We start from the raw sequence: 12,466 nt of genomic DNA on the forward strand, positions 1-12,466 counted from the left end.
GTATAACACATTGACCTACTGTCCTGTCTCTCCCATCAGGAGACTGGTAGTATAACACATTGACCTACTGTCCTGTCTCTCCCATCAGGAGACTGGTAGTATAACACATTGACCTACTGTCTTGTCTCTCCCATCAGGAGACTGTAGTAGTATAACACATTGACCTACTGTCCTGTCTCTCCCATCAGGAGACTGGTAGTATAACACATTGACCTACTGTCCTGTCTCTCCCATCAGGAGACTGGTAGTATAACATATTGACCTACTGCCCTGTCTCTCCCATCAGGAGACTGTAGTAGTATAACACATTGACCTACTGTCCTGTCTCTCCCATCAGGAGACTGGTAGTATAACACATTGACCTACTGTCCTGTCTCTCCCATCAGGAGACTGGTAGTATAACACATTGACCTACTGTCCTGTCTCTCCCATCAGGAGACTGTAGTAGTATAACACATTGACCTACTGTCCTGTCTCTCCCATCAGGAGACTGGTAGTATAACACATTGACCTACTGTCCTGTCTCTCCCATCAGGAGACTGGTAGTATAACACATTGACCTACTGTCCTGTCTCTCCCATCAGGAGACTGTAGTAGTATAACACATTGACCTACTGTCCTGTCTCTCCCATCAGGAGACTGTAGTAGTATAACACATTGACCTACTGTCCTGTCTCTCCCATCAGGAGACTGGTAGTATAACACATTGACCTACTGTCCTGTCTCTCTCATCAGGAGACTGTAGTAGTATAACACATTGACCTACTGTCCTGTCTCTCCCATCAGGAGACTGTAGTAGTATAACACATTGACCTACTGTCCTGTCTCTCCCATCAGGAGACTGTAGTAGTAGAACACATTGACCTACTGTCCTGTCTCTCCCATCAGGAGACTGGTAGTATAACACATTGACCTACTGTCCTGTCTCTCCCATCAGGAGACTGTAGTAGTATAACACATTGACCTACTGTCCTGTCTCTCCCATCAGGAGACTGTAGTAGTAGAACACATTGACCTACTGTCCTGTCTCTCCCATCAGGAGACTGGTAGTATAACACATTGACCTACTGTCCTGTCTCTCTCATCAGGAGACTGTAGTAGTAGAACACATTGACCTACTGTCCTGTCTCTCCCATCAGGAGACTGTAGTAGTAGAACACATTGACCTACTGTCCTGTCTCTCCCATCAGGAGACTGGTAATATAACACATTGACCTACTGTCCTGTCTCTCCCATCAGGAGACTGTAGTAGTATAACACATTGACCTACTGTCCTGTCTCTCCCATCAGGAGACTGGTAGTATAACACATTGACCTACTGTCCTGTCTCTCCCATCAGGAGACTGTAGTAGTATAACACATTGACCTACTGTCCTGTCTCTCCCATCAGGAGACTGTAGTAGTATAACACATTGACCTACTGTCCTGTCTCTCCCATCAGGAGACTGTAGTAGTATAACACATTGACCTACTGTCCTGTCTCTCCCATCAGGAGACTGGTAGTATAACACATTGACCTACTGTCCTGTCTCTCCCATCAGGAGACTGTAGTAGTATAACACATTGACCTACTGTCCTGTCTCTCCCATCAGGAGACTGTAGTAGTATAACACATTGACCTACTGTCCTGTCTCTCCCATCAGGAGACTGGTAGTATAACACATTGACCTACTGTCCTGTCTCTCCCATCAGGAGACTGTAGTAGTATAACACATTGACCTACTGTCCTGTCTCTCCCATCAGGAGACTGTAGTAGTATAACACATTGACCTACTGTCCTGTCTCTCCCATCAGGAGACTGTAGTAGTATAACACATTGACCTACTGTCCTGTCTCTCCCATCAGGAGACTGTAGTAGTATAACACATTGACCTACTGTCCTGTCTCTCCCATCAGGAGACTGGTAGTATAACACATTGACCTACTGTCCTGTCTCACCCATCAGGAGACTGTAGTAGTATAACACATTGACCTACTGTCCTGTCTCTCCCATCAGGAGACTGTAGTAGTATAACACATTGACCTACTGTCCTGTCTCTCCCATCAGGAGACTGGTAGTATAACACATTGACCTACTGTCCTGTCTCTCCCATCAGGAGACTGGTAGTATAACACATTGACCTACTGTCCTGTCTCTCCCATCAGGAGACTGGTAGTATAACACATTGACCTACTGTCCTGTCTCTCCCATCAGGAGACTGGTAGTATAACACATTGACCTACTGTCCTGTCTCTCCCATCAGGAGACTGGTAGTATAACACATTGACCTACTGTCCTGTCTCTCCCATCAGGAGACTGTAGTAGTATAACACATTGACCTACTGTCCTGTCTCTCCCATCAGGAGACTGTAGTAGTATAACACATTGACCTACTGTCCTGTCTCTCCCATCAGGAGACTGGTAGTATAACACATTGACCTACTGTCCTGTCTCTCCCATCAGGAGACTGTAGTAGTATAACACATTGACCTACTGTCCTGTCTCTCCCATCAGGAGACTGTAGTAGTATAACACATTGACCTACTGTCCTGTCTCTCCCATCAGGAGACTGGTAGTATAACACATTGACCTACTGTCCTGTCTCTCTCATCAGGAGACTGTAGTAGTAGAACACATTGACCTACTGTCCTGTCTCTCCCATCAGGAGACTGTAGTAGTAGAACACATTGACCTACTGTCCTGTCTCTCCCATCAGGAGACTGGTAGTAGAACACATTGACCTACTGTCCTGTCTCTCCCATCAGGAGACTGTAGTAGTATAACACATTGACCTACTGTCCTGTCTCTCCCATCAGGAGACTGGTAGTATAACACATTGACCTACTGTCCTGTCTCTCCCATCAGGAGACTGTAGTAGTATAACACATTGACCTACTGTCCTGTCTCTCCCATCAGGAGACTGTAGTAGTATAACACATTGACCTACTGTCCTGTCTCTCCCATCAGGAGACTGTAGTAGTATAACACATTGACCTACTGTCCTGTCTCTCCCATCAGGAGACTGGTAGTATAACACATTGACCTACTGTCTTGTCTCTCCCATCAGGAGACTGGTAGTATAACACATTGACCTACTGTCCTGTCTCTCCCATCAGGAGACTGTAGTAGTATAACACATTGACCTACTGTCCTGTCTCTCCCATCAGGAGACTGGTAGTATAACACATTGACCTACTGTCTTGTCTCTCCCATCAGGAGACTGGTAGTATAACACATTGACCTACTGTCCTGTCTCTCCCATCAGGAGACTGTAGTAGTATAACACATTGACCTACTGTCCTGTCTCTCCCATCAGGAGACTGGTAGTATAACATATTGACCTACTGCCCTGTCTCTCCCATCAGGAGACTGTAGTAGTATAACACATTGACCTACTGTCCTGTCTCTCCCATCAGGAGACTGGTAGTATAACACATTGACCTACTGTCCTGTCTCTCCCATCAGGAGACTGGTAGTATAACACATTGACCTACTGTCCTGTCTCTCCCATCAGGAGACTGTAGTAGTATAACACATTGACCTACTGTCCTGTCTCTCCCATCAGGAGACTGGTAGTATAACACATTGACCTACTGTCCTGTCTCTCCCATCAGGAGACTGTAGTAGTATAACACATTGACCTACTGTCCTGTCTCTCCCATCAGGAGACTGGTAGTATAACACATTGACCTACTGTCCTGTCTCTCCCATCAGGAGACTGTAGTAGTATAACACATTGACCTACTGTCCTGTCTCTCCCATCAGGAGACTGTAGTAGTATAACACATTGACCTACTGTCCTGTCTCTCCCATCAGGAGACTGGTAGTATAACACATTGACCTACTGTCCTGTCTCTCCCATCAGGAGACTGGTAGTATAACACATTGACCTACTGTCCTGTCTCTCCCATCAGGAGACTGTAGTAGTATAACACATTGACCTACTGTCCTGTCTCTCCCATCAGGAGACTGTAGTAGTATAACACATTGACCTACTGTCCTGTCTCTCCCATCAGGAGACTGGTAGTATAACACATTGACCTACTGTCCTGTCTCTCCCATCAGGAGACTGTAGTAGTATAACACATTGACCTACTGTCCTGTCTCTCCCATCAGGAGACTGTAGTAGTATAACACATTGACCTACTGTCCTGTCTCTCCCATCAGGAGACTGTAGTAGTATAACACATTGACCTACTGTCCTGTCTCTCTCATCAGGAGACTGTAGTAGTAGAACACATTGACCTACTGTCCTGTCTCTCTCATCAGGAGACTGTAGTAGTAGAACACATTGACCTACTGTCCTGTCTCTCCCATCAGGAGACTTGTAGTATAACACATTGACCTACTGTCCTGTCTCTCCCATCAGGAGACTGGTAGTATAACACATTGACCTACTGTCCTGTCTCTCCCATCAGGAGACTGTAGTAGTATAACACATTGACCTACTGTCCTGTCTCTCCCATCAGGAGACTGTAGTAGTATAACACATTGACCTACTGTCCTGTCTCTCCCATCAGGAGACTGGTAGTATAACACATTGACCTACTGTCCTGTCTCTCCCATCAGGAGACTGTAGTAGTATAACACATTGACCTACTGTCCTGTCTCTCCCATCAGGAGACTGGTAGTATAACACATTGACCTACTGTCCTGTCTCACCCATCAGGAGACTGTAGTAGTATAACACATTGACCTACTGTCCTGTCTCTCCCATCAGGAGACTGTAGTAGTATAACACATTGACCTACTGTCCTGTCTCTCCCATCAGGAGACTGGTAGTATAACACATTGACCTACTGTCCTGTCTCTCCCATCAGGAGACTGGTAGTATAACACATTGACCTACTGTCCTGTCTCTCCCATCAGGAGACTGTAGTAGTATAACACATTGACCTACTGTCCTGTCTCTCCCATCAGGAGACTGTAGTAGTATAACACATTGACCTACTGTCCTGTCTCTCCCATCAGGAGACTGGTAGTATAACACATTGACCTACTGTCCTGTCTCTCCCATCAGGAGACTGTAGTAGTATAACACATTGACCTACTGTCCTGTCTCTCCCATCAGGAGACTGTAGTAGTATAACACATTGACCTACTGTCCTGTCTCTCCCATCAGGAGACTGGTAGTATAACACATTGACCTACTGTCCTGTCTCTCTCATCAGGAGACTGTAGTAGTATAACACATTGACCTACTGTCCTGTCTCTCCCATCAGGAGACTGTAGTAGTATAACACATTGACCTACTGTCCTGTCTCTCCCATCAGGAGACTGTAGTAGTAGAACACATTGACCTACTGTCCTGTCTCTCCCATCAGGAGACTGGTAGTATAACACATTGACCTACTGTCCTGTCTCTCCCATCAGGAGACTGTAGTAGTATAACACATTGACCTACTGTCCTGTCTCTCCCATCAGGAGACTGTAGTAGTATAACACATTGACCTACTGTCCTGTCTCTCCCATCAGGAGACTGGTAGTATAACACATTGACCTACTGTCCTGTCTCTCTCATCAGGAGACTGTAGTAGTATAACACATTGACCTACTGTCCTGTCTCTCCCATCAGGAGACTGTAGTAGTATAACACATTGACCTACTGTCCTGTCTCTCCCATCAGGAGACTGTAGTAGTAGAACACATTGACCTACTGTCCTGTCTCTCCCATCAGGAGACTGGTAGTATAACACATTGACCTACTGTCCTGTCTCTCCCATCAGGAGACTGTAGTAGTATAACACATTGACCTACTGTCCTGTCTCTCCCATCAGGAGACTGTAGTAGTATAACACATTGACCTACTGTCCTGTCTCTCCCATCAGGAGACTGGTAGTATAACACATTGACCTACTGTCCTGTCTCTCTCATCAGGAGACTGTAGTAGTATAACACATTGACCTACTGTCCTGTCTCTCCCATCAGGAGACTGTAGTAGTATAACACATTGACCTACTGTCCTGTCTCTCCCATCAGGAGACTGTAGTAGTATAACACATTGACCTACTGTCCTGTCTCTCCCATCAGGAGACTGTAGTAGTATAACACATTGACCTACTGTCCTGTCTCTCCCATCAGGAGACTGGTAGTAGAACACATTGACCTACTGTCCTGTCTCTCCCATCAGGAGACTGTAGTAGTAGAACACATTGACCTACTGTCCTGTCTCTCCCATCAGGAGACTGGTAGTATAACACATTGACCTACTGTCCTGTCTCTCCCATCAGGAGACTGTAGTAGTATAACACATTGACCTACTGTCCTGTCTCTCCCATCAGGAGACTGGTAGTATAACACATTGACCTACTGTCCTGTCTCTCCCATCAGGAGACTGTAGTAGTATAACACATTGACCTACTGTCCTGTCTCTCCCATCAGGAGACTGTAGTAGTATAACACATTGACCTACTGTCCTGTCTCTCCCATCAGGAGACTGTAGTAGTATAACACATTGACCTACTGTCCTGTCTCTCCCATCAGGAGACTGGTAGTATAACACATTGACCTACTGTCCTGTCTCTCCCATCAGGAGACTGTAGTAGTATAACACATTGACCTACTGTCCTGTCTCTCCCATCAGGAGACTGTAGTAGTATAACACATTGACCTACTGTCCTGTCTCTCCCATCAGGAGACTGGTAGTATAACACATTGACCTACTGTCCTGTCTCTCTCATCAGGAGACTGTAGTAGTAGAACACATTGACCTACTGTCCTGTCTCTCCCATCAGGAGACTGTAGTAGTAGAACACATTGACCTACTGTCCTGTCTCTCCCATCAGGAGACTGGTAGTATAACACATTGACCTACTGTCCTGTCTCTCCCATCAGGAGACTGTAGTAGTATAACACATTGACCTACTGTCCTGTCTCTCCCATCAGGAGACTGGTAGTATAACACATTGACCTACTGTCCTGTCTCTCCCATCAGGAGACTGTAGTAGTATAACACATTGACCTACTGTCCTGTCTCTCCCATCAGGAGACTGTAGTAGTATAACACATTGACCTACTGTCCTGTCTCTCCCATCAGGAGACTGTAGTAGTATAACACATTGACCTACTGTCCTGTCTCTCCCATCAGGAGACTGTAGTAGTATAACACATTGACCTACTGTCCTGTCTCTCCCATCAGGAGACTGTAGTAGTATAACACATTGACCTACTGTCCTGTCTCTCCCATCAGGAGACTGGTAGTATAACACATTGACCTACTGTCCTGTCTCTCTCATCAGGAGACTGTAGTAGTATAACACATTGACCTACTGTCCTGTCTCTCCCATCAGGAGACTGTAGTAGTATAACACATTGACCTACTGTCCTGTCTCTCCCATCAGGAGACTGTAGTAGTATAACACATTGACCTACTGTCCTGTCTCTCCCATCAGGAGACTGTAGTAGTATAACACATTGACCTACTGTCCTGTCTCTCCCATCAGGAGACTGTAGTAGTATAACACATTGACCTACTGTCCTGTCTCTCCCATCAGGAGACTGTAGTAGTATAACACATTGACCTACTGTCCTGTCTCTCCCATCAGGAGACTGTAGTAGTATAACACATTGACCTACTGTCCTGTCTCTCCCATCAGGAGACTGTAGTAGTATAACACATTGACCTACTGTCCTGTCTCTCCCATCAGGAGACTGGTAGTATAACACATTGACCTACTGTCCTGTCTCTCCCATCAGGAGACTGGTAGTATAACACATTGACCTACTGTCCTGTCTCTCCCATCAGGAGACTGTAGTAGTATAACACATTGACCTACTGTCCTGTCTCTCCCATCAGGAGACTGGTAGTATAACACATTGACCTACTGTCCTGTCTCTCCCATCAGGAGACTGTAGTAGTATAACACATTGACCTACTGTCCTGTCTCTCCCATCAGGAGACTGTAGTAGTATAACACATTGACCTACTGTCCTGTCTCTCCCATCAGGAGACTGTAGTAGTATAACACATTGACCTACTGCCCTGTCTCTCCCATCAGGAGACTGTAGTAGTATAACACATTGACCTACTGTCCTGTCTCTCCCATCAGGAGACTGTAGTAGTATAACACATTGACCTACTGTCCTGTCTCTCCCATCAGGAGACTGTAGTAGTATAACACATTGACCTACTGTCCTGTCTCTCCCATCAGGAGACTGTAGTAGTATAACACATTGACCTACTGTCCTGTCTCTCCCATCAGGAGACTGTAGTAGTATAACACATTGACCTACTGTCCTGTCTCTCCCATCAGGAGACTAGTAGTATAACACATTGACCTACTGTCCTGTCTCTCCCATCAGGAGACTGGTAGTATAACACATTGACCTACTGTCCTGTCTCTCCCATCAGGAGACTGGTAGTATAACACATTGACCTACTGTCCTGTCTCTCCATCAGGAGACTGTAGTAGTATAACACATTGACCTACTGTCCTGTCTCTCTCATCAGGAGACTGTAGTAGTATAACACATTGACCTACTGTCCTGTCTCTCTCATCAGGAGACTGTAGTAGTATAACACATTGACCTACTGTCCTGTCTCTCCCATCAGGAGACTGGTAGTATAACACATTGACCTACTGTCCTGTCTCTCCCATCAGGAGACTGGTAGTATAACACATTGACCTACTGTCATGTCTCTCTCATCAGGAGACTGTAGTAGTATAACACATTGACCTACTGTCCTGTCTCTCCCATCAGGAGACTGGTAGTATAACACATTGACCTACTGTCCTGTCTCTCCCATCAAGAGACTGTAGTAGTATAACACATTGACCTACTGTCCTGTCTCTCCCATCAGGAGACTGTAGTAGTATAACACATTGACCTACTGTCCTGTCTCTCCCATCAGGAGACTGGTAGTATAACACATTGACCTACTGTCCTGTCTCTCCCATCAAGAGACTGTAGTAGTATAACACATTGACCTACTGTCCTGTCTCTCCCATCAGGAGACTGGTAGTATAACACATTGACCTACTGTCATGTCTCTCCCATCAGGAGACTGTAGTAGTATAACACATTGACCTACTGTCCTGTCTCTCCCATCAGGAGACTGTAGTAGTATAACACATTGACCTACTGTCCTGTCTCTCCCATCAGGAGACTGTAGTAGTATAACACATTGACCTACTGTCCTGTCTCTCCCATCAGGAGACTGTAGTAGTATAACACATTGACCTACTGCCCTGTCTCTCCCATCAGGAGACTGTAGTAGTATAACACATTGACCTACTGTCCTGTCTCTCCCATCAGGAGACTGTAGTAGTATAACACATTGACCTACTGTCCTGTCTCTCCCATCAGGAGACTGTAGTAGTATAACACATTGACCTACTGTCCTGTCTCTCCCATCAGGAGACTGTAGTAGTATAACACATTGACCTACTGTCCTGTCTCTCCCATCAGGAGACTGTAGTAGTATAACACATTGACCTACTGTCCTGTCTCTCCCATCAGGAGACTGTAGTAGTATAACACATTGACCTACTGTCCTGTCTCTCCCATCAGGAGACTGTAGTAGTATAACACATTGACCTACTGTCCTGTCTCTCCCATCAGGAGACTGGTAGTATAACACATTGACCTACTGTCCTGTCTCTCCCATCAGGAGACTGTAGTAGTATAACACATTGACCTACTGTCCTGTCTCTCCCATCAGGAGACTGTAGTAGTATAACACATTGACCTGCTGTCCTGTCTCTCCCATCAGGAGACTGTAGTAGTATAACACATTGACCTACTGTCCTGTCTCTCCCATCAGGAGACTGTAGTAGTATAACACATTGACCTACTGTCCTGTCTCTCTCATCAGGAGACTGGTAGTATAACACATTGACCTACTGTCCTGTCTCTCCCATCAGGAGACTGGTAGTATAACACATTGACCTACTGTCCTGTCTCTCCTATCAGGAGACTGGTAGTAGTATAACACATTGACCTACTGTCCTGTCTCATCAGGAGACTGGTAGTATAACACATTGACCTACTGTCCTGTCTCTCCCATCAGGAGACTGGTAGTATAACACATTGACCTACTGTCCTGTCTCTCCCATCAGGAGACTGGTAGTATAACACATTGACCTACTGTCCTGTCTCTCCCATCAGGAGACTGTGAAGGTGATGAGAGGCGTGGCCAGGGGCCTCCAGGCCCTCCATGCTGCAGGCGTCACCCATGCCTCCCTCAACCCCAACAACGTCTTCGTCCTCCACCGACAACAAGGCATGGTGGGAGACTACGACTTCATAAAGACTCCTGTGAGTAGCCTGTCTTCAATCCTAACTTGGAGGCGAAAGAAACGCACACCTGTTTAGGAGAGGTGCTGGCCAGCGGAGTAGAACACCTGTTTAGGAGAGGTGATGGCTAGCGGAGTAGAACACCTGTTTAGGAGAGGTGCCGGCTAGCGGAGTAGAACACCTGTTTAGGAGCGGTGCTGGCCAGCGGAGTAGAACACCTGTTTAGGAGCGGTGCTGGCCAGCGGAGTAGAACACCTGTTTAGGAGAGGTGCTGGCCAGCGGAGTAGAACACCTGTTTAGGAGAGGTGCCGGCCAGCGGAGTAGAACACCTGTTTAGGAGAGGTGCTGGCCAGCGGAGTAGAACACCTGTTTAGGAGAGGTGCTGGCCAGCGGAGTAGAACACCTGTTTAGGAGAGATGCTGGCTAGCGGAGTAGAACACCTGTTTAGGAGAGGTGCTGGCTAGCGGAGTAGAACACCTGTTCAGGCGAGGTGCTGGCTAGCGGAGTGGAACACCTGTTTAGGCGAGGTGATGGCTAGCGGAGTAGAACACCTGTTTAGGCGAGGTGCTGGCCAGCGGAGTAGAACGCCTGTTTAGGAGAGGTGCTGGCTAGCGGAGTAGAACACCTGTTTAGGAGAGGTGCTGGCCAGCGGAGTACAACACCTGTTTAGGAGAGGTGCCGGCTAGCGGAGTAGAACACCTGTTTAGGCGAGGTGCCGGCCAGCGGAGTAGAACACCTGTTTAGGGGAGGTGCCGGCTAGCGGAGTAGAACACCTGTTTAGGCGAGGTGCTGGCCAGCGGAGTAGAACACCTGTTTAGGAGAGATTCCGGCCAGCGGAGTAGAACACCTGTTTAGGAGAGGTGCTGTCTAGCGGAGTAGAACACCTGTTTAGGCGAGGTGATGGCTAGCGGAGTAGAACACCTGTTTAGGCGAGGTGCTGGCCAGCGGAGTAGAACGCCTGTTTAGGAGAGGTGCTGGCTAGCGGAGTAGAACACCTGTTTAGGAGAGGTGCCGGCCAGCGGAGTAGAACACCTGTTTAGGCGAGGTGCTGGCTAGCGGAGTAGAACACCTGTTTAGGAGAGGTGCTGGCCAGCGAAGTAGAACACCTGTTTAGGAGAGGTGCTGGCCAGCGGAGTAGAACACCTGTTTAGGAGAGGTGCTGGCCAGCGGAGTAGAACACCTGTTTAGGCGAGGTGCTGGCTAGCGGAGTAGAACACCTGTTTAGGCGAGGTGCTGGCTAGCGGAGTAGAACACCTGTTTAGGCGAGGTGCTGGCTAGCGGAGTAGAACACCTGTTTAGGAGAGATTCCGGCCAGCGGAGTAGAACACCTGTTTAGGAGAGGTGATGGCCAGCGGAGTAGAACGCCTGTTTAGGCGAGGTGCTGGCCAGCGGAGTAGAACGCCTGTTTAGGAGAGGTGCTGGCTAGCGGAGTAGAACACCTGTTCAGGCGAGGTGCTGGCTAGCGGAGTAGAACACCTGTTCAGGCGAGGTGCTGGCTAGCGGAGTGGAACACCTGTTCAGGTGAGGTGCTGGCTAGCGGAGTGGAACACCTGTTTAGGCGAGGTGCTGGCTAGCGGAGTAGAACGCCTGTTTAGGCGAGGTGCTGGCTAGCGGAGTAGAACGCCTGTTTAGGCGAGGTGCTGGCCAGCGGAGTAGAACGCCTGTTTAGGAGAGGTGCTGGCCAGCGGAGTAGAACGCCTGTTTAGGAGAGGTGCTGGCCAGCGGAGTAGAACGCCTGTTTAGGCGAGGTGCTGGCTAGCGGAGTAGAACGCCTGTTTAGGCGAGGTGCTGGCTAGCGGAGTAGAACGCCTGTTTAGGCGAGGTGCTGGCTAGCGGAGTAGAACGCCTGTTTAGGCGAGGTGCTGGCCAGCGGAGTAGAACGCCTGTTTAGGAGAGGTGCTGGCCAGCGGAGTAGAACGCCTGTTTAGGAGAGGTGCTGGCTAGCGGAGTAGAACGCCTGTTTAGGCGAGGTGCTGGCTAGCGGAGTAGAACGCCTGTTTAGGCGAGGTGCTGGCTAGCGGAGTAGAACGCCTGTTTAGGCGAGGTGCTGGCTAGCGGAGTAGAACGCCTGTTTAGGCGAGGTGCTGGCTAGCGGAGTAGAACGCCTGTTTAGGCGAGGTGCTGGCTAGCGGAGTAGAACGCCTGTTTAGGCGAGGTGCTGGCTAGCGGAGTAGAACGCCTGTTTAGGCGAGGTGCTGGCTAGCGGAGTAGAACGCCTGTTTAGGCGAGGTGCTGGCTAGCGGAGTAGAA

The 12,466-nt window shown here is 48.0% G+C and overlaps 1 protein-coding gene across 1 annotated transcript in view; it reads left to right on the top strand.

Moving 5' to 3' along the window:
- LOC120030946 (serine/threonine-protein kinase 31-like) overlaps window positions 1–12,466 on the top strand; it is a 63,388-nt gene that overhangs the window by 47,880 nt on the left and 3,042 nt on the right. The window contains exon 22 of the mRNA XM_038976452.1: window positions 10,088–10,237. Coding sequence (XP_038832380.1) covers window positions 10,088–10,237 — 150 coding nt within the window. The remainder of the gene's footprint in view (window positions 1–10,087; window positions 10,238–12,466) is intronic.

This window comes from Salvelinus namaycush, chromosome 37, assembly GCF_016432855.1.
Source record: "Salvelinus namaycush isolate Seneca chromosome 37, SaNama_1.0, whole genome shotgun sequence".
Lineage (NCBI taxonomy): Eukaryota > Metazoa > Chordata > Actinopteri > Salmoniformes > Salmonidae > Salvelinus > Salvelinus namaycush.